This window comes from Misgurnus anguillicaudatus, chromosome 3 (assembly GCF_027580225.2).
Source record: "Misgurnus anguillicaudatus chromosome 3, ASM2758022v2, whole genome shotgun sequence".
In the NCBI taxonomy this organism is placed as follows: domain Eukaryota; kingdom Metazoa; phylum Chordata; class Actinopteri; order Cypriniformes; family Cobitidae; genus Misgurnus; species Misgurnus anguillicaudatus.
Genome location: NC_073339.2, coordinates 7836189 through 7857475, shown reverse-complemented (window position 1 = coordinate 7857475; position 21287 = coordinate 7836189). Strand labels below are relative to the sequence as shown.

Genomic DNA, 21287 nt, shown 5'->3' with positions numbered 1-21287 from the left:
CTGTATTAAAAGATATTAAAGATAATACTTTCTGTTTTGGTCAAATGTAAAACTAGAGTAATTTTACTTGATAATGTTTAGCTACTATGCCAGATTTAAAAGTAAAAATGCTTGTAAAATGGACATGAATGAACAGGCAGTGTTGAGTTTGTTATTAAATTAAAGCAAAGTGCACAAAGTAGTATCTTGTTTCGACAATTTTCTTAATGTCCTTATACAAAAGATGCAAGAACTCACAAACTAAAACCTCTAAACCCTCTACCGTAAATTAAGTTTTAAAAACAACCTGAGTGATAATGAAAGGAAAAGTTAAATCATCTGGTAAATATTGCCATATATGACCAAAATGACCACGGTGGAAAGTCCCACGGTTTTTGCACTTAGATAAACTATTCTTCTCTACTATAAACAAAAAACCAAAACAACAAAAACCAAAACAATCAGCATGCAGGGACCAGGGGCCCGTTTCAATAAGGAGGTTCAACCAACTCTGAGTTTAAACTTGAACTCTGAGTTGACTTACTCTGAGATAGTAAACTCTGAGTTTTCAGTTAAAGAACAGCTGATCTGAGTTAGTTCAATCGACTCTGAGTAGGTTGACTCTGAGTTAAGCGGGTGCACAGCCACAATGAAAAGCCATCATCAATGGAGGTCCGATATTACGATTTACCATGGCAACAGCACGTGACAAAGAGGTCTTAATCATTTTTACTACTAAAACTGAAAGTGTTACTGCAAGTGTACAGCAACTACGAGCATATATTTTAAAGAAAAGAGTTGTTTGTAAATTGCTACTCTAGTAAATTCGTACAATTTTTCATCACAGTTTAAATATGAGAAGTAAATAAACTGAGGACTGTACGGTATTATATTAATTTCCATGCAGATGCAATCTCATGGACAAAAATATGACAGCAGCTCAGCTAAAAATTAAGCATAATACTTTGTCATAATAAGGCTACGAACTTTACAAATGTTTGTTATGAATACAACAGAAATTCGCCGAGCCGGGATTCGAACTCAGATCGCCAACAGTGCATCTGCCCTAACTACTGCGCACAGCACTAACCACTAGACCAGCGATAATGATGAGTGGATACATAAGAAATGTCAAGGTAACTTTTTAGATGTAAGAGTAAAAGCACCACAAAGACTGATATTAGTGACTTAAGGATATTTATATTTCTAAAATGACTGCAAAAAATAATAATTCAGCTCACATAAATGCAAGAGGATATGACAAAAAACCACTTGGGGTCTCAAAATCATTTTGCGACATAAATGTAACTTCCTACAATTGAATGCAACATCATCATCTACTACAGGATCCTCTATAAAAGCACTTAAAATTTTAGTCACTTTAGTCTCTGCACCCAAGTATATCAAATTGGCTTTACTAGTCATTTCAATATACTGTTTATTTTTTAGTTTAAATTTAAGTGTAATTTATAAAATATTTAAAGCACTAAGGTAAAACGATTTGCACTGGCAATTTAATTATAATTTAAAGACAGCTAAAAACATATTTTACAGTGTACGTAATAAAAATGTGCACAATGAATGAATGTACTAAAGCAACTAACTAGATTAAACACTGCTACTCCTTTAAAAATGGGGAGGAGACCACAAGAAACTCTGAGTTTACAGGATAAAACCTGCTCCCGACCAGGTTAGGTTCATAGAGTAAGTTACCCCGGAAACAGACTCTGAGTATAAGTTAACTCTCCTTCTGAAACAGGCTTGACTTACCCGGGTGTCTCGGGTTCAACCTACCTCCCTTTTTGAAAGAGAAAACTCAGAGTTTCCCTCATTTCAGGGTTAACAAACTCAGAGTTTGCACTTAACCCCCTTTCTGAAACGGGCCCCTGGAAGAAACAAAACTTGAATTACACATATATAAAATATTTATTTATTTGGGGGAAATTTTACATCAGTTACATATACTTCACACAAGGAAGTAATGTGTCTGATGCTTATGCAAATCAAGAGAACTTATCTGCTGTACAAATGTTACTTTAGACACCCATCAGAGTCCCTCTACTACATCTTTGTTTCAAAATGATATACAAAGTAGTGTGCTTAAGAGTCTCTGCCAGAGAGATGATATCTGCATGATATCATGTGTTTAAAGCAAGGTCTATAACAATAACAAGTTTAATCTCTCATCTCGGCACATAAACCCTAGCTGCTCTTTGTTTTCCCCGAGCCTTTCTTGACACTAGGGGGCGTCTTCTGCAGCGCTGAGAGCGTGTCTCTTTTCTCAATCTTCCTCAGCTGTTTCTTCTTCATTCTCTTGATCTTTGCAGTGTTCTTAATCTAAAAGTAAAAAATAAATGATTAAATAATAACACACAGAAACAAAGACAAAAAACATTATAATGTAAACACAGAATTAACTTTAAGCAATAACGTAAATGGTGCAACAAATGCATTTTTAAAGAAAGACTTGTCCTGTATTTACCACTTGCACGATCTCCGCTTTCCTCTCGTTTTCTGCTCGTCTTTTCAGAGTTTCTGCTCTCCGCTTCTTCTTGTCCTGAAAAACGAAAAATTTAGCTGTGATTCTGAAGTACCCTTGATCTTCAACTAAGAGCACACAAGAGAAAGACAGCACAGTAAAATTATGAAAATTTATTTCAATTAAATAGTTTTAAATTGTACTGTATTTAATTAAAGAATAACTAAATCCTAAACCAACTTTTTTAGTTAATGATCTGTAAGAATGGGGCTTTATTAGTGCATTCATTCATTGATTTCATTGAGTTCATTGATTTGAGTAACTTTTTAGATTTGGGTATAAAGTGTTTCAATGCTACAATATATGGTGTAAAAACGTGTGAGTGCTGCCCTCTTCAGGTTGAACGATAGCTACTGCAGTAGAATTTTCCTATTGGATGTTGCGGTACTGCGTGGCGTAAGTGGTAGGACGTGATGTAAGCAGGTTCAAGCTCACCACGCCAAAACCTTGGTACGATCTCAGTTCGTCCTCTCTATCTCCGTCTTTTATTTTTTTGCATTTTTCTAATATTGCCAGTGGGTAGAGTCAGACTCTGACCAGCGGTTTAGGTACGCTTTAAAATCACACATGCGCTTTAAGCAAAAACAAAGACCCAGACAGCAATAAACTCTGGAGTGTATCCACACCAGAGCTGCCAACTTCGGACCGGATCCATCCCAGAGTCTACAGTATTGCTATCTAGGCAGTCCCTTTATATAGAAAATTTAGCCATTTAAACTGTTCTGCTGCTTTAAAACTGTGGAAAAGGTATGTTTTGATTATGCGAAGCCTATATGCTATTTATTTTACAACACTGATATTGCGAACCTTCTATACAAACAAGGTGCAGCGTATAATCCTCCACTTATTCCCCATTTGCATACTACTAGAACCTGTGCATGGTATTTAAACTTACAATGATAGATTAATCTGAATAATCTTAAACATAATGATTGACAGGTCAAAATGATATCATCATTCCTACACTCGGGTGATTCTCACGAAACCTTTGAAACACCACGGCACTAATGATTTTAGCTTTAAAATGTGTAATATAGTAACATTAAAAAGCATCAGAATTAACACAATACTGTGTTCTACCTTGCACAATGTGTGATTTCCACATAAGAATTTATAATTGTAAATTTTATCTCATTTTCTGCTGAAATTCTCATTACCGCAATGTGTCCGGCTGTGTTTGAACATGCGTTATGTTGTAATTTAATCAAATTAACACAAAAATATTAAGAAAAAAAATAAATGGATGTTTTGCTAGACTACTTTAGATGACAGAAAAAATATTTACTGAATATTCATGTATAATAATAATGAAGAAAAATTAGGAAAATGATGTGTCCATGCCTGATGTTCTCATCCTCCGCAACACTTTTTGAGAACAGTTTAAGCACACATACAGAATTTTAATAAAGTTTGATTTTGAGTGACCAAGCACATGGACCAGTTACTTCAAGATGGCTACCAGGTAAGATCATTTTTTTACAGTTAATTTGAAATATTGTCTTGTCAGAATGCTTACACAACATTTTGATTATTATTACCGCAACAGATGCTTATTAAATGTTAATTTAATTAATAGAAGCATAATACTTTGATTTTAAATGCATGTGCAGAATCTCCAAATTATGTTCTTTCAGGTTTGTCATGTCATTTTGAAAATATGTCAGTGTTGATGTTTTCTGACTGTTGCGGTAATGAGATTTTTTAGGACTAATTTTTTTAATTATGTTACAAAAAGTGTTAAATGATAAGTAAAAGTTTTTAAATTAATGTTCCCATTTACTCCAGACTTTGTTTTTCAATGTCTGGTGGGAAAAAAAGTAAATGTAAGCAATTTTTACATTTTCATGCGTGACATTTTTAAAACCAAGTTCTCGTGAGAATCACCCACTCCCAGAAAAAAGGTGCAAGATGGTACAAATGCTTTAACTGGGGTGGTACCTTTCCAAAAAGTTAACTTATATAGTTAAAATGTGCATATTGGTACCTCAAAAGTACACACTGGTACCTTATTTAGGCTGTCAGTTTGGTTCGCCTCGACACAACTTCAGATTTCCTCAGGCGACGTGCGAAGTAAAAACATTTTTGAAATTGTAATATACATTTAGTTTAATTGCTAATCTACAAGTAAACGCAATTTCAATTAATTTGAACAATGGGCACGGGAGTTTTACCACTCGCAAATTGAAAAACAATGGGACAAAATAAAGTGATGACTTTCGAGTTTCAAATGGCCAGTATTTTGTTATTCTTGAACCCATTTACATGGCCTTGGTGTCATTTTAAAGGATATTTCAGGCTCTTTTTATCTGAACAACTAATTTTAGCATTTAATCATGTTGAAAATTTTACTTACATACCTACCTTATTCAAGCTACATACTGGTACCTCAAAAAAATGGCACATATTAGCACCTTTTTAAAAGGTACCGCCCCGGTGAAACTTTTGTACCTTTATTTCAGAAAGTGTAACTCCATAAGCTCACCTCTTTCTCTCTGGCCTGTTCATCCTTCAGTTGCTGGTGGTATTGTTTAACCAGTTGCTTCTCCCTCTTGGCCTCCATCTTTTTTTCCCATGAGGTACGCAGAGGTTTGTCCCTCAACAGAGCAGAGAACCTAAGAAAAAACAAAGTTACACCTGAAACACTACATATAAACATGTTGCACATAATACACATAAATATGAATATATTATACATACATGTGCATCATAGAAATTGGTATGGATTATAATGGGAATTATATTGGTTTTAATGGACACTATAACGGTCTCTGCTGTGAATGTTTTGGGTTCTAGTGATGGATGTTAGATGAGAACCAATACAACACCATTAAAGGTGACATAGAATGATTGAACGGGGTATTTATCCTTGTTCTGTGATGTGACATGTAGACAAAAATGTTTTTGTTTGGGTCTGTAATGCCTTAGAAGCTTCCTAAAAACCTCTCTCAGATAGCTCTATTAGGGTGGGGGATTTTAAACAAGTGGTTTTGCACCTATTTGGCTTCCCCTACTGGCTTAACTTGCAATCTCATTACTGATTGGCTGACTTTGCTGCCACTCAAAAAATGTAGCCAATTATTTTAAAGTGGGGGGGGCAGTTAGATGCCTGTGATGTCATAAGCATCAGTTTTTCAGATTGGGCCATTTTCTGGCAGACATTTCTAAAAGAGGAATTTCTATGAGACTGAGATGTTTAGCATGTCTAGCACTTTTTGTATGTTCGTGAATGTGGGTAGACTACCATTATTCAATAAAAACAAGGTAAAAAATGGTTTTTCATTCTCTGTCCCCTTTAAATGGCCACTTATTGAAAAAAGACCCAATGGTATTTGTGATGGAAACCATTATAATTTAGGTAAAGTACAGTTGTTGCAACTTTACAATAAATTTCATCGATAAGACAGCACCTATCAAATATGGTGAAAAGTAGAAAATAAAGGAAAAACATTTGGAAATCACCTTTGCTTATTACGGTCTTTCCATATTCTTCCAGACTTGGGTTTCCCAAGTGGCATCATTTTACTTTTCTTCTCACTGGATTCAGAATGAGTCCTTTTTTTGGCTTTTTTCTCTGGGTGGACTAAAACAGTGGACCCTGTATCTGTGTTACCAACTATGTTTTCCTTCTCACTGGTCTGATCAGACCCTTTCACATTCTCACTGTCCAACACTGGTGCCTCACAGACTTGATTTTCCTCCACTGTAGTTGATGCAGTGATTGTGGCACACAGATCTGTTTTTGCATCTGCTGTACCTCCATCATCAGGTCTGGATTCGCTGCTCTCGGTTGGATCTTCTCTGATGACGGACTTTCTGGTCCGACGGACGGGGGTTTTAGATTCTGGCAGCGCAGCCGTCGGTCGGATTTTACGGCCGCTCCTCGTGCGGCTGACCACGGGTGGATCCTCTGTTTCGGAATCTCCGCGTACCTCATTGTTTGCGGACGCAGACATACTTTGCGTCAAAAAATATTTCAACAATAACAAAATACACGCATGTACACCAGCACACGTGTGTATCTCCTGTACTTCCGCAGACCAAAGAGGAAGAAGAATTGTTGTTGTTGTTGTAGTTAGTGTTGAAGATCGCCACCTATCGATTGGGATACGCATAGCAACCTTAATAAATCATAGACAGTAATAAATAAGATTTTCAGTGACATTTTGTGTGGAATTGTTGATTTTATCAAATGAATCTGTGTAACTAATGTAAATCCTATTTTTACATTTAAGTTACTTTTAAAAATTGGTTTTCATTATTGCGAAAGGATGGATTATTTGATCAACATTATTTTCTATTAGCTAAATATCACTTGAAGAGATTCAAATATGAAATGAACGTTTATTGAATCTTTTAAATTTTCTTAAAACGTGGTCCGGTTCTTAATCCGAAGGCTGCAGCCTCCAGAGGTCGCATATGTAGGCTGCATACGTAATCAAGACTGTCTTATTTCAGAATATTAACAATTATAAAGTTGACTATTGTCCTTAGTTAATCATAAATTGTTGTAATATGCTTAAGATTTCCGGATGTAATACTCAGTTAACTTAATTTAACCGGGCTCTATGACGTATGCAGCCTGCATATGCGACCTCCGGAGGCTGCAGCCTTTGGATTGAGAAACGGCATGAAAGCAAGAAATATGGCTTTGTTTGAGGATTTAGCACTCAATCTAAATAAACGGTTGCTGGACCCTGGCTTTTGTATTGTTATAATGACAACAATAGACAAAATGTTATTGTTTTCTAATTATTGAATACAATGCACAAATCGGGGACTAGAAAGAAGTTATTATTAAGAAGTGTTGTATATCGCCCCCTTGCGGTTGGGAGACGCAACCGCCACAATAAATGAAATTTGACTTCCGCACCGCGTCTGATTCAAAAGCACCATGGCTTCTGGTCTAGGACCGATATTGTTTCTGCTTTTGACCCTGCCAACGATCACGGCAAGTATCTTTCTTTGTTGTTTGTAAAGCATCGTTTAAGCCGAATGTAAACCTCTGGTTACTAATGCATACAGTAGGCTATCTGTTATGCTCTCTGCGTTACTGTACATCACGTAAAATGTCTTGCATAGTCAGAAAAATTTAATAAAGTGTTGTGCAATTCACAGTAGTTTTTGGATTAAAATTACTTTTTGGCATTAAAAGTGGATCAAATACAAATCTCACAACGTGTCGTGTGGATTTACGGTTGTGACACTTGTGTCTTATGACTGTCACGAGGACATCATCACGCGTCAACTGTTTTGGCTACATCAGTGGATCTCAAATTTATTTAAAGCCCCCTTTTGAGTGTAGAGTCACGTGACATTACAATTTGAGAATAGTTATCCTAAATGATTTAATTGATTCTTATTCTGTTCCAACATCTATGGTAGTGTCAGAAAAAATCCAATACATTGAAAATAAAAAAGTGAAAATGAATGAAATCCATAATAAACTGACATAAATAAATAAAAATTATTGTGCATAACTTCCCTTTAACTATTCAAAAAGGAAATTTGTCTTTTCAAACACTATCATCCTCCTCTTTTAGCTTTCCGCAAATCCCACTTTCACCGTGGATTACAATCACAACTGCTTCCTTAAAGATGGAGAGCCGTTCCGCTACATATCCGGCAGCATCCACTACAGCAGGATTCCCAAAGTCTACTGGAAGGACCGGCTGCTGAAGATGTACATGGCTGGATTGAACGCCATCCAGATGTAAGAACAACGCTATTGTTTGGGTATCAGTCAAATTCAAGGTTCATATAGTCATGGAAAAGTCTGGGAATAATATATTATTATTTATTTAAATTATGAATATATTTCTACTTATTTCTTGGCAGGATTTAGCTTTTTGTGGTTACTATCATTTGTATAACCTCATAAGTCAATACAAACAACAGAAAAAAGCATTGATGTATATTAGTCAAAAGGTCTGGGATCCCTAAATATTATTTGCAGCTTGTTTTATTTTTCTTAAATATGTCAGTTAAAAGTATTATTTACATTATATGACAGATATGTGCCGTGGAACTTCCACGAGCCGATTCCTGGTCGTTACGACTTCAGCGGAGATCGGGATCTCGAACAGTTCCTGCAGCTGTGTCAGGACATCGGCCTGCTGGTCATTATGAGACCGGGTCCATACATCTGTGCAGAGTGGGACATGGTGAGAGACGGTGCTTTGTATGGTTTTTATACACATTTAAACTAAGAAGTGACCTCAGCTGGCTCGATGGTTCTTGTTTTAGGGTGGCTTGCCTGCCTGGTTGTTGAAAAAGAAAGATATTGTCCTACGATCATCTGATCCAGGTAATAATATGAGTTATTATTGAGGAACCAGAGACATGCTGAGATGGATAAAGCAAATCCTACAGCCTATTACGTATGAACGGCGGATTTAATTTGATTGTTTCATCTGATCCAGATTACCTGTCAGCAGTGGATAAGTGGATGGGGACGTTGTTGCCAAAATTAAAGCGTTACTTGTACCAGAATGGAGGACCCATCATTACTGTGCAGGTTGGAAAACTTTATATACATCACAGACATGCACAAACTTCACTTTTGAGTGGACAATATGTTTTATTCATTATGTTTCATTTGAGTAGTCACACGGTTCCCTATTTATCTTGCGAAAATGTGAATTGCAACCAACGGCTCAGTCCACAGCTCACCCATCCCTTTTGAAACTCATAGAGAAGCTACGGTAGCCATCACAGGACAAACACGTCATCGTTTGAGACAATATAATGATGAAACATGCTCTATAGAGCAGTTTATACGTTTAGGGCTACTGTAGAAACATGACTGTGACTTCCATGTAAGGGGACCCGCGGTGTATGTAGATAGAAGCAGCTCATTCTGAAGTAATAAAACCAATACAGTTCATTATGTAAGGTCTTTATACACCACTGATAATATAGTTATGTATTTTATAGTGCATTTCTGTCAAGAGATCCTTCTGAAAGTTACAGAACGCACCTTTAAAGAGACACTCCACTTTTTTTTGAAAATATGCTAATTTTACAGCTCCCCTAGAGTTAAACATTACATTTTTACCATTTTGGAATCCATTCAGCCGATCTCCGGGTCTGGCAGTACCACTTTTAGCATAGCTTAGCATAATCCATTGAATCTGATTAGACCATTAGCATCACGCTAAAAAATAATATTATGCAGCAGCTGTAAACAGTCCCACTGTTAACTTTCAATAGCAGGGGACTATTTTCAGGCGCTGCGTAATATTACCTCCTGCAGCCATGTTACAGCTGCAAAGTTCTTGATTATTACGCCAGAATGAGAGTATAGTCCTAACCATATTGGCCTAGAAAATCACAACTTTTAATTTTCTGTCGGTCTTAGTACACGATGTAACTACAGAAGAGTCAAGTTTTAAATTGGAAAAATATTTGGTTATTTTTAGCGCGATGCTAATGGACTAATCAGATTCAATGGATTGTGCTAAGCTATGCTAAAAGTGGTACCGCCAGACCCAGAGATCAGCTGAATGGATTCCAAAACGGTAAAAATCAATTGTTTGACTCTGTGGGAGCTGAAAAATTATAATATTTTCAAAAAAAAGTGTTCATTTAAGTACTAAATGTATGTGATGATAGAAATTGCACCTGTTCTCTCTTTCATACGCAGGTAGAAAATGAATATGGCAGTTACTTTGCCTGTGATTATAACTACATGCGGCATCTGGCCAAGCTGTTTCGGTCTTATCTGGGGGACGAGGTGGTGCTTTTTACCACTGATGGGGCAGGTGTGGGTTATCTGAAGTGTGGGTCCATTCAGAGCGTTTACGCCACTGTTGACTTCGGCCCAGGTCTGTGCATACAATATTATACAATATTTCTTAGCTTTACTCTTAACATTGATAAACTTGTTAGTCGTATTTCTGAACAGGTTCGAATGTAACTGCTGCCTTTGAGGCACAGAGATACGCAGAGCCAAAAGGCCCTTTGGTAATCAGTTTTCATATTTCAGTTGAACAAAAATACATAATGTGCTTAAAGGGATAGTTCACCCAAAAATAAAAATTCTGTCATCATTTAGTCGCTCTAATGTTGTTTCAAGCCTGTATGAATTTCTTTGTTTTGATGAACACACAGGAAGATATTTTGAGCAATGTTTGTAACCAAACCGTTAGTGTTAGTCAATGGTGCTTTCATGCTAACTGCAGGTTTGAAACAACATAAGGGGAAATGCTAAGCGAATTTTCATTTTTTGGGTTAACTGTCCCCTTAACATAGGAAAAAAAACATTTTAACAATAAAATATTAATGAAGTGCATCTGGTTGCAGGTAAACTCAGAATTTTACACGGGCTGGTTGGACCATTGGGGCGCTAAACACTCAGTTGTGTCCACACGGGCTGTGGTCAGGACCCTTAATGAAATTCTGGAAATAGGAGCCAATGTCAACTTGTAATAATGCAAAGTTTTTCTTTCTTATGTAGGAAATGCACAATTCTGTCACATTTTTGTCATTTGTGTAATTCATTGCGTTTGTTATTTTTAAGATACATGTTCATCGGTGGAACTAACTTTGGTTATTGGAATGGTAGGTTTGTGCAGTCACATGATGCATTTGGCACACTTTGATCCAATTCTATTTATGTTGCATACATCCATGTCTCGTAATCTAATGACGAGATTTGGATCATCAAAGTTTAATTTCAATCTTTGACATGACACTCCGTCAATATTAAAGATATCAAGGTTATATTATTCAGGGTTCCCACGGGTCCTTGAAATCCTTGAAAGTTTGTGAATCTGGGGGAAAAAATTCAAGGTCCTGGGAAGTTTTTGAAAATATACATACATAGATACAGGTCATTAAAAGTGCTTGTATCTATTTTAAGTTTTCTGAAAAAAAAATCCATATTATTCCCTGTGTAGTGTAGGATAATATCATAAAAATTCTAGACAGATTTAGACAGTGCTAAACTGTTCACTTTAAATGCTTATATCTTCTGTATGAAAATGTTGATTCATACCAAAATGCTTTTTTGCATAGTTGTGTTTGACACATGAAAACGTCTCGGGTTACGTATGTAACTGTTGTTCCCTGAGAAGGGAACGAGACCCTGCGTCTCCCTTGACATACTTCCTGCGTCCCTGTAATGCCGTCTTTAGCAATATTTCAGATAGCGATATACTTCCTGGCTCCCGCGTCACCCTGTCTTTGTTGTTAAGCCTCACCATTGGTTGAATTTGATATACACATTCAGACGCACTTACCCCTGGAGGCGTCCCCAAAGTGTCACCGCAGCGCGAGTTCCTTCAAAAGGGAACTGTAAGAATTTATCTTAAAAGGTAACATGATGTAACCTTGCTCTCACTTGAAATGTGCCCCACATTTAGTCCTTCAATTTGAGGGTATTGGACCTGGAAAGTCCTTGAAAGGTCATTGAATTTGAAGTTAACCAAGGTGTGGGAACCCTGAACAGAATTATCTTTACATTCACGTAGGACGATTTTATGTAGAAAACAAATTCACAAAAAATGATTTTAGCTTGATAAGGTCACATTTTTATCCACCAGCGTATTTAACCTATGACCTTGGCATAGCCAGGTTGGCAATACAGCAATGGCAGACGAGCACAATTTAAAAGGCTAAAATTGAAATTGGTCGTAAAGGTTTTTATTGCATTTAAGGTGCCAACTCGCCCTATGCTCCTCAGCCAACCAGCTATGACTATGACGCTCCGCTAACAGAAGCCGGAGATCTCACGGAGAAGTACTTCGCTATAAGAGATGTCATTAAATTGGTAAAAAATAAATAATTATAAAATACAGTATAGAAATCATTATAGCAAAGCCCTGTAATGATGCGAATTAATGGATTGTCATTGAAACAGTACAGAAAGATACCAGAAGGTCTGGTGCCTCCATCAACACCTAAATTGGCATATGGACCAGTTCAGATGAGGAGGGTAAACCACAATTTTTATCTAATTTGTCTATGCGACACCTACTACAGTATATGTTGATGTTCAATAAATGTGAATCTTTCCTATGTGATCTTGTAGTTGCAGGCGGTGTCAGAGTCTTTGGATGTGCTGTCTTTCTCTGGTCCTGTCAAATCCGTTTACCCACTTACATTTATTGACATGAATCAGGTATGCAAGCGTTTCTACTGAATTGTCATCATAGACATTTATTAACAAACTGCTTTTATTGATGATTATTATTGTGTCTGTGTATTGATTATGGATATTTGATCATTTTGTCAGGCTTTTGGCTTCATGCTGTATCAGACCGTGTTACCTGTGGACTGTTTGAAGCCCACCTCACTGTCATCCCCTCTCAATGGGGTTCACGATCGGGCATATGTATCTATTGATGGGGTAAGCAGCACAGTTTCGCTCTATTCAATATTTAATATTTTAGCATTCAAATTAGCAGACCAGTCACCATATTACATTATATAAATATATTGATCAGAGTCTAAAATCTATCTTTTGTCCATTTTGCATCCTTTGTTTTTAATTCATTAAATTGTTTAGATTGCTGCTGGTATTTTGGAGAGGAACAAGATGATCGCAATTAATGTAACGGGAAAAGCCGGGAGTCGCGTGGATGTGCTGGTAGAGAACATGGGGAGAATCAACTACGGCAGAGAAATCAATGACTTTAAGGCAAGAGTATTTCCTTTTGTTTTAATGTCCTTTATTTTTTTAAAGGAAAACGCCACCGTTTTTCAATGTTTTGCGATATTCTTGCCTCAACTTGGACAAATTAATACATATATCTTTTTTCAATGCGTGCACTTTTAATCTTTGTACAGCACCTTGTGAATGTGTTAGCATTTAGCCTAGCCCCATTCATTCCTTAGGATCCAGACAGGGATGAATTTAGAAGCCACCAAACACTTCCATCTTTTCTTTATTTAAAGACTGTTACATGAGTAGTTGGGGCTAGGCTAAATGCTAACACATTTATGACGCGCTGTACAAAGATTAAAATTGCATGCATTGAAAAAAGATGGGTATGTATTAATTTGTCTAAGTTGAGGTAAGAACATAGTAAAATATAGAAAAAACGGTAGTGTTTTCATTTAATGATTATTTATTAATTTTATTGGTGTTGTGTACATATACACCTTTCCATTTGACTAATTAATTATCACAATCGTCTCTCTGCCTCTCTCTTTCTCTCCTGCAGGGTCTGGTGTTTAACTTGACTCTTGGATCTGATGTATTGGCTAACTGGACCGTGTATTCTCTGAGTATAGATGATGCAGTGAGCCAGGGTCTGCTTCCAGCATTCAGCCAATCTTTCTCCAGCTCTTCTGCCCCATCCAGCTTCACCACGACCCCTGCTCCAGCTCTCTCACCGCCAGCATTTTACACTGGCACCTTCAACATCCCTGACGGCATCCCAGACCTGCCGCAGGACACATACATTCAGTTTCCCAACTGGAGGAAGGTAAGACTCCGAACCGCCGCTGTTGGATATGTTAAGATTGATTCACGAATGTTAAGTGGTTAAAAAGACAAATTAAAACAGACAGGGCCATATATTTTATATTAACAATTTATTTTGTTTCTCACAGTTGATTTATAAAACTATAGTATTGGATTTTTCATGCTAAATCATCATAATTTTATGTTAATTAATGTTAAACCGTGCTAGCTTTATGTTAAATTGTGCTAGCTTTATGTTAAATCATGCTAGCTATATGTTAAATCACGCTAGCTTCATGTTAAACGCACTAGCTTTATGTTAAATGCACTAGCTTCATGTTAAATCATGCTAGCTTCGTGTTAAACCACGCTAGCTTCATATTAAACCGTGCTAGCTTCATGTTAAATCACGTTAGCTTCATGTTAAATCGTGTTAGTTTCATGTTAAATCATGGTAGCTTCATGTTTAACCGCGATAGCTTCGTGTTAATCCGTACTTCTTGTTAATGTTAACTTCATGTTAAACCCTGCTAGCTTTAACTTTGTTAATTCATGTTAAATCATGCTAGCTTCATGTTAAATCGTGCAAGCTTTGTGTTAATCCATGCTAGCTCCGTGTTAATCCGTGCTAGCTTCTTGTTAATGTTAACTCCATGTTAAACCACGCTAGCTCTATGTTAAACCGCGCTAGCTCCACGCTAAACCGCGCTAGCTTCACGCTAAACCGCGCTAGTTCCACGCTAAACCGCGCTAGCTCCACGCTAAACCGCGCTAGCTCCACGCTAAACCGCGCTAGCTCCACGCTAAACCGCGTTAGTTTTATAATAAATCACATTAGCCTCATGTTAAACTGCAGGGACTGCAGATGCAAACTAGCTTTATCTAACTCTGATGGTATGCTTTGTCCTTTGTTATATAAAAAAATAAAAAAAACAAATAAGTAAATGAATCATGTTAGCTTCATGTTAATGAATAAAATCATACATGATATGCAAGTCTATAATATTTTCATTCTCAATGACTTTTCTTCATCAGGGTCAGGTGTGGATTAACGGTTTTAATGTCGGACGCTACTGGCCGTCCCGTGGGCCACAGGTGACCCTGTTTGTTCCGGCCCACCTGCTCAGCACCTCCGTCCAAAACAACATAACTGTACTGGAGTTAGAGGCAGCACCCTGTTCACCAGGACCCTGTACAGTGGAGTTTACTGACACTCCCATCATAAATGCGACAGTGAAGTCAGCAGACCAATACACGAGACGACCGTTCAACAAACAAGATCTCCTATAAGTTTACCAAACCCATGTCTAACAATAACTTATGTTTTTACACATTTTAATCAATCAAAAGATTGCCACTATGAGCTACAGATGAAAGGGACATAATCAACACTGGAATATACTGTATGTTAACTGTAAATGTACAGCAATATAACACTTAATCTCAATTTATATCTAGTCATATATTTGGTTCATTCGATTCTGTTCTTTGCACTTTTATTTGTATTTTTAATCCCAGGGAAAGTGTTATTAGTGTATTTAGTCAAGTGCCTTTATTCAGAATAAGTGACTTGGTTGAACAGCAGGGCTGTTTATATTTGCACAGTATGACAAATGCACTGTAATATCAGTGATGATTTACATTTATTGTACTTTAAAAGCAATCCAGGAATCCAAATGTTATATGTAAATAAATCAGTTACTGTTTTCTTTTAGGTTTTATTTATTTATTTACTTTTAGTGCTTTTATTTCTGAGTTTTCTTGCTTGTATCTTGCTCAGAGCAGAATGTTGTCAGTAAATTCAGTTTAATTCAACATTATTTCCAGAAGCAAGGTCCTATAAAAATAAAGACACGTTTAATACACGTTAAAAAAAGACAATAATACAATACTTCCTAGGACACTGATATCTTAACACAATAGTAAGCCTGGGATTTGGCAAATACTTGACGGTAACAATAATATAATATAAAAGACAACAATGCTAGAGGGCAGCTTACAATAAAACATTAAAAAGTACAGATTTTCAAAGTTTTCAGTGCTTTTTTTGTTTTAAAGAAACTGAACCAATATAAAGTTTTTTTATTTTCTAGAAAATGTGCATTTGTGAATATGAAAGTTTAGCTAAAAGGCCGAAAAGGTTTATTATGTAAATACAATTGGTGACATATTAGTCTCTTTGATTTTTCAACACACCACAAACTACATTTTTTCAAAATAAAACCAAGTAGTCGTGCACTGACGCAGTTGCTGCCAAGGACGTGCGCGTGCACGCGTAAACGTTACTAACCAATGAAGTCACCGTCAGTAAGCATTTGCGTGAGGGGATTGTCCGCTACAGTAAGTGACATTTTTTCACTCAAAAAGAGCTTTTAAATAAAATATTTACATGTAATTTGTGCTCAAGTGGATGCTTTGTCAGCACACACGTATTTGTACACTCAAAATATTTTAATTTGTGGCGTTTTGTTTGTGTCGCTATTAAAACATACTAGCCGCTAACGTTAGCTGTTATGCTAGTCAACACAAACAACGTAAGTGTTATGAAATGCGAGTATTAAGTTATTGGGATAAATATTTATATAACTACATTGTCTTATATAAACAGTAGGAAACAATGTTTAAATGAGTATATGTTGTAATCTTATTCGATGAAGATCGTCGACCTGATTTAAAACTAATGTGAAGGTAACGTTAGTGGTGATCAAGATCTTCTGAGTTTTGTTGCTATTTTTATACAATATGCATCTCTTACTTTTAAACAATTTCTGAGTAAAGCATTTAAATGACCATTGTGTATGAAATGGCCTGTATACATACACTTGCCTTGTGCATTTTTGGCTTGATAAGAGATTAAGTGGTTTTCTCATACCTCTTGGTCCATTTAAAGGGTTTATTAGAAAACGTGCTTTTATAGTATTTTAAGGTAAAGTGGTGAAAAAAACTTTGTGCAGTTTATAGGTGGTTTTACCAGATAATCTTTAAAAACAAATGGTTGCCAGATCCCTGATTTTAAAGCTGTAGCCACACCTTTTGTTTCAGGTGAGACACCTTGCTGTGTCTGGAGAAAAATCCTGTCAATGAGACAGAGAGAGACTGCAGAAGACGATGTTGGCACAGCATTCATAAAATTACAGGACACTATGCCATTTCAGTAATTCAGACTAATCGCTCAACACATCTGCTAAAAGTTGAGATCATTGACCAGCAAATTCACCACCCGAAAGCCAACTGCCTTCATACATCATCTAAACCATGGTGGACAACCGTTACGCCACAGCGCTGGTCATCGGCTCCGTGCTGAGCCTGCTCGCTTGTGTTTATCTCTCTGTTGCCATGGGAACACCATACTGGTACCAGTACCACAGCCAGCCGGCCAGCAATGATTTCAACAACGGTTCAGACCTGCAAAGGGCAGTGCAAGACTTTGATGCAGAGGATGTGGATGAGTATAACTACAGTCTCGCTCTCTTCAAGCTTAACGGCACGCTGGGGCTCTGGTGGCGTTGTATTGTGATGCCTGGTAAGTAGAAAACAATCTCTTTCTAACCTAAATAAAATGAAATCCTGATTTTTAATCTAATGATGACAGGCTCCTCAAAAGAGTTAAAAATGTGTTTAGTGTCAACTTCTGTGTTTTTTTTATTAATGCTAACTATTTGCTCTTTTCCATTGCATAGTAACCCACGGTTTGGTTTGGGTCAGCTTACTTTTGTGAGCTTTTCCACTGGGTGCAGTATGTAGTACCCGATACTTTTTAGCGACCCGAGCTGATACAAAAACGTGACGCGAAACACTGTAGATCACTGATTGGTCTGAGAGAATCGTCACTACCAGCGACATCGCTATAATGTAAAAGATTAGCTTTACCTTCATGCTAGCTTGCGCTGTCTCGAGCAAACATGTTGTCATCTGTGCTCCCCGTAAGTTCCCAAACTCCCTTTTAGCGATGAAAAACATCCACAGGTTGAGAATCGGGAACACCATACCAATTGTTTTCCAGAATTGCAGTTTGTATATCTGGGATGTCCAATATGTCGATCACGATCAACCAGTCGATCACAAAGGCAATGTCGGTGCTATGCTACATACACACCAAACGCGGGGGCATCGCGTTACCGTGGGTTCACACCAGATGCGAGTTCAACGATTTGCGCGAGTAGATTACATACAAAGTCAATGCAAAGATATGATCAGTCACGTCCTCGTGTGGGGTGATGCGAATGAAGCGATATGGGCTGTCTTCACCCAAGTTTTTCCCTTGACACGAAGTTAAATCCTGTGAGTAATCTAGAGCGAGTAACGTGATGCCCCGCGTTTGGGGTGTACGTAGCATTACTCGCTCTAGATTACTCGCGGGATTTATCCTCATGTCTTGCGGAATTTTTGCTCGAGTTGAATATTTTTAACTTGGGCGAGAATGCGTTTGAGGCGAATAGCGCGTGCCAATATTGCATCATTCGGATTGCCCCACGCGAGGACGCGTCTGATCTTTGCATTGACTTTGTATGTAATCTATTCGCGCAAATTGTTGAACTCACATCTGCTGTGAACCCACAGTTAGAGTAATTGTGAAACACGCAAGTCTTTTTTGAGTTGCTGCGCCTTTCTTCTCAAATGTGTTTTTATAAATCTTATGCCAGGCCACTGCAGCTCAGTCGTCTAATTTCCGAAATTCACCAGGATGCGCATTTTTGCTTTCACGCGAGAGCTGATCCCCGGTGTGTGTGTGTGTGTGTGTGTGTGCGTGCGCGAGCAAACTTCTGATACTGTTGTCATTTTCTAGTTTTTTTTTCACTAAACCGCTTCTCCGCTATTTTAAGGAGTACTCCACATGTACTCAAGGATTTTTGTTAAACTCCTCAAAAAGAATAGAGTAATGGTAGATCCTTTCGGCTTTATCGTTTTAAAAGTAGATCACCACACAACAAGTCTAGACACCCCTGTTGTATGTGCTTAAATGCAACTTAATTAAGACTCAGCGGAGCGCGTTGACTGACTACGCCACGGGTGTTTGTACAGAAACTGTCATGTAAGACAGAGGTAGTTATAAACACGATGTGCAAACATTTATTTGTGGTGGTCAATTTTAAATTTATGGCGGACTGAGAAATAAATGAATGTATGGGAATGTACAACGACGCTCTCACATGATGTCACAGCAGTAGGCAGCGTTAATATAACGACACGCCTATAATCCCTCCCACTCCGAAGTGTTACTAAACTCGATGGAAAAGCTAACCAAGCCAAAGTGAGGTGAGCTGACCCGACCTGACCTAAACCGTGGGGTACTATGCAATGGAAAACGCCATATTTATCTCTTTATCTTGTTCTTGTTTTCTGTAGATTCAACAATGGCGACTATATGTCAGGCCTTTACTTTGGCCCAGCAGTGGGAAACCAGGTTCAGTTCACCTGGAAATGTTAACAGCGAAGAAGATTTACTCCGCACCTGTATGTCCTCGAAACACACACACCTGCTCTCACACATAACAGGGTTTCCACTCTTTTGGGAATTTAAAATTGTGATTTTTTTTAAGCCTGTAAAAGTCATTGAATTTTGTATAGCAAATACAGTTTAATCCAGTTATACACAGCTGTAAAATAAATCGTTGTTGATAATGCTGCCGTTGTGTCTGTTCTCAGACCTGTGGAAGTGTCAGTTCCTGTTGCCGCTGATTTCTGTGGGATTAGTGTTTCTAGCGGCATTGATCGGAGTGTTCGCTTGCCTTTGCCGCAGTATCACACCCACCCTGTTTGTAGGACTTCTTCATCTACTGGCTGGTAATACATACATACATACACACACATGTAGAAAAAGAGCTGTATGATAATCACAAATAAGGAGCTCAGATGCAAAACCCTCTTTAAGTGCATTTTTATCAGACTCTTAATGGATTCTGCAAACAAAACAATATTTCTGAATGACCTGAGGCCGGGATTAAGCAGATTTTAAAGGGGAAAGTATTTAATGAACGTATAATGCGTGCAGAGAGCATTCGGTTAAAGGCGGAGTCCACGATGTTTGAAAAACGCTTTGGAACAGGAGACGGGCCGACTACCAAAACACACTTATAGCCAATCAGCAGTAAGGAGCGTGTCTACTAACCGACATTCTTGCCGGGTTGCGTATGTGTGGGGCGGGTCCATCAACAGAAGGTCCAGATTCTATTGGGGTAGGGGCGTGTTTGTTTAGGTGATTTCAAATATCAACATTGGCTTTCAAACATTGTGGACTCCGCCTTTAATATCATTATCTAATTTTTGACGGATATGGCATTTAGAGGCTTTTTTTCATCTGAGCTCCTCAAATATTACAGTTCTGATTTAAAGTCAATGAGAATGTTTTTAAATTATGCAACATTGCCGGCAGCTTTAAGATTAAACATGCCTTCACTTTACAACCCATGAAACCAGATTTTTTTTCTTTGTTTCAACTTGTTGAGATACAAGATCTGTATTTTTGCATCTGTATTTTTATGGCACCCTAAGGAAGACATAACATTTGACAATATCAAGCAGTTATTTTATTTTATGTCTCGTTTGCAGGCTTGTGTTCTTTGGCTACAGTTTGCTGTTTTCTTGCTGGGGTGCACCTGCTACACAAAGAATCAGATCTGCCCGAGGGAATGGTCAGCTCTCCAGGATGGTCTTTGTTTTTGGCCCTGGTCTCTTCTCCACTGCAGATAATGGCCGCCGCGCTCTTCATATGGGCCGCCAGGAGTCACCGTAAAAACTACACCCGAATGATAGCCTACAGAGTTGCCTAGGCAACAGAAGACCGGCTGTAGCTTTGTCGAAGTGGAGGTACAGTACGCTCCTGCAAGGACACGCCCATGTTTGCTTTAGCAGCTGCTTAACCACTAAACCAGCTGATCTTTTTAGAAGGAAACCATAAGGATGCACTCCTCGCTAATGCACTGTGTCCACCCAAAGGTATACTCGCATAACATGAAGGATTTTCTTATTATACAACTGACTTTTAAACCACTCTGATAGACTTTGCTGTACCGGATGAGAAACTGAATCAAACACACGCCTTATACTCACAAAGAGAATAAACACGCAACATTAGTTTTTCAGAGCTTTGCCTTTGCTTAGACAAGTTGACTAAACTCGCAGGGTTTGATGTCTTGAATTATCCCAAGTTTATATTTGCATCTGTTTCTTCTGTTTGTGGGTTTTACAAACAACAGCCCTGTGTGTTTATATTTACTCCTGTGTTGTAGCTACTTAATTTCATTACGTTACTACTTTTTACGAAGAGATTGCAAATTTGTGCTTTGCAATGGAAGGGTTTGCCTAAATGTTTGTGTTCGCCTAATTCTTAACCACTCAAGCATCAGCGTTTTCCTAACAAAT

At 37.8% G+C, this 21287-nt stretch overlaps 3 protein-coding genes across 3 annotated transcripts; 2 read left to right on the top strand and 1 right to left on the bottom strand.

Annotated features, from left to right (window-relative positions):
* Nucleotides 1–1886: 1886 nt before the first annotated feature.
* On the bottom strand, nt 1887–6583 carry ccdc86 (coiled-coil domain containing 86). Its single transcript, XM_055204423.2, has 4 exons — nt 5978–6583; nt 5001–5130; nt 2462–2536; nt 1887–2316 (listed from the first exon to the last, which is right to left on the bottom strand). The coding sequence occupies exons 1-4, from the start codon at nt 6469–6471 to the stop codon at nt 2182–2184; spliced, it is 834 nt and encodes a 277-aa protein (XP_055060398.2). The 5' UTR covers nt 6472–6583; the 3' UTR covers nt 1887–2181.
* Nucleotides 6584–7312: 729 nt separating this feature from the next.
* On the top strand, nt 7313–15639 carry glb1 (galactosidase, beta 1). Its single transcript, XM_055204417.2, has 16 exons — nt 7313–7466; nt 8059–8228; nt 8529–8679; nt 8762–8822; nt 8938–9032; nt 10161–10341; nt 10422–10480; nt 10820–10941; nt 11037–11077; nt 12175–12287; nt 12378–12452; nt 12549–12638; nt 12753–12866; nt 13026–13157; nt 13684–13947; nt 14961–15639. The coding sequence occupies exons 1-16, from the start codon at nt 7410–7412 to the stop codon at nt 15213–15215; spliced, it is 1980 nt and encodes a 659-aa protein (XP_055060392.2). The 5' UTR covers nt 7313–7409; the 3' UTR covers nt 15216–15639.
* A 485-nt stretch (nt 15640–16124) lies between these two features.
* cldnd1b (claudin domain containing 1b) lies at nt 16125–21009 on the top strand. Its single transcript, XM_055204422.2, has 5 exons — nt 16125–16265; nt 16968–17448; nt 19272–19379; nt 19572–19709; nt 20475–21009. Exons 2-5 carry the CDS (start codon nt 17181–17183, stop codon nt 20693–20695), a joined length of 735 nt encoding a protein of 244 aa, XP_055060397.2. The 5' UTR covers nt 16125–16265; nt 16968–17180; the 3' UTR covers nt 20696–21009.
* Nucleotides 21010–21287: the final 278 nt, after the last annotated feature.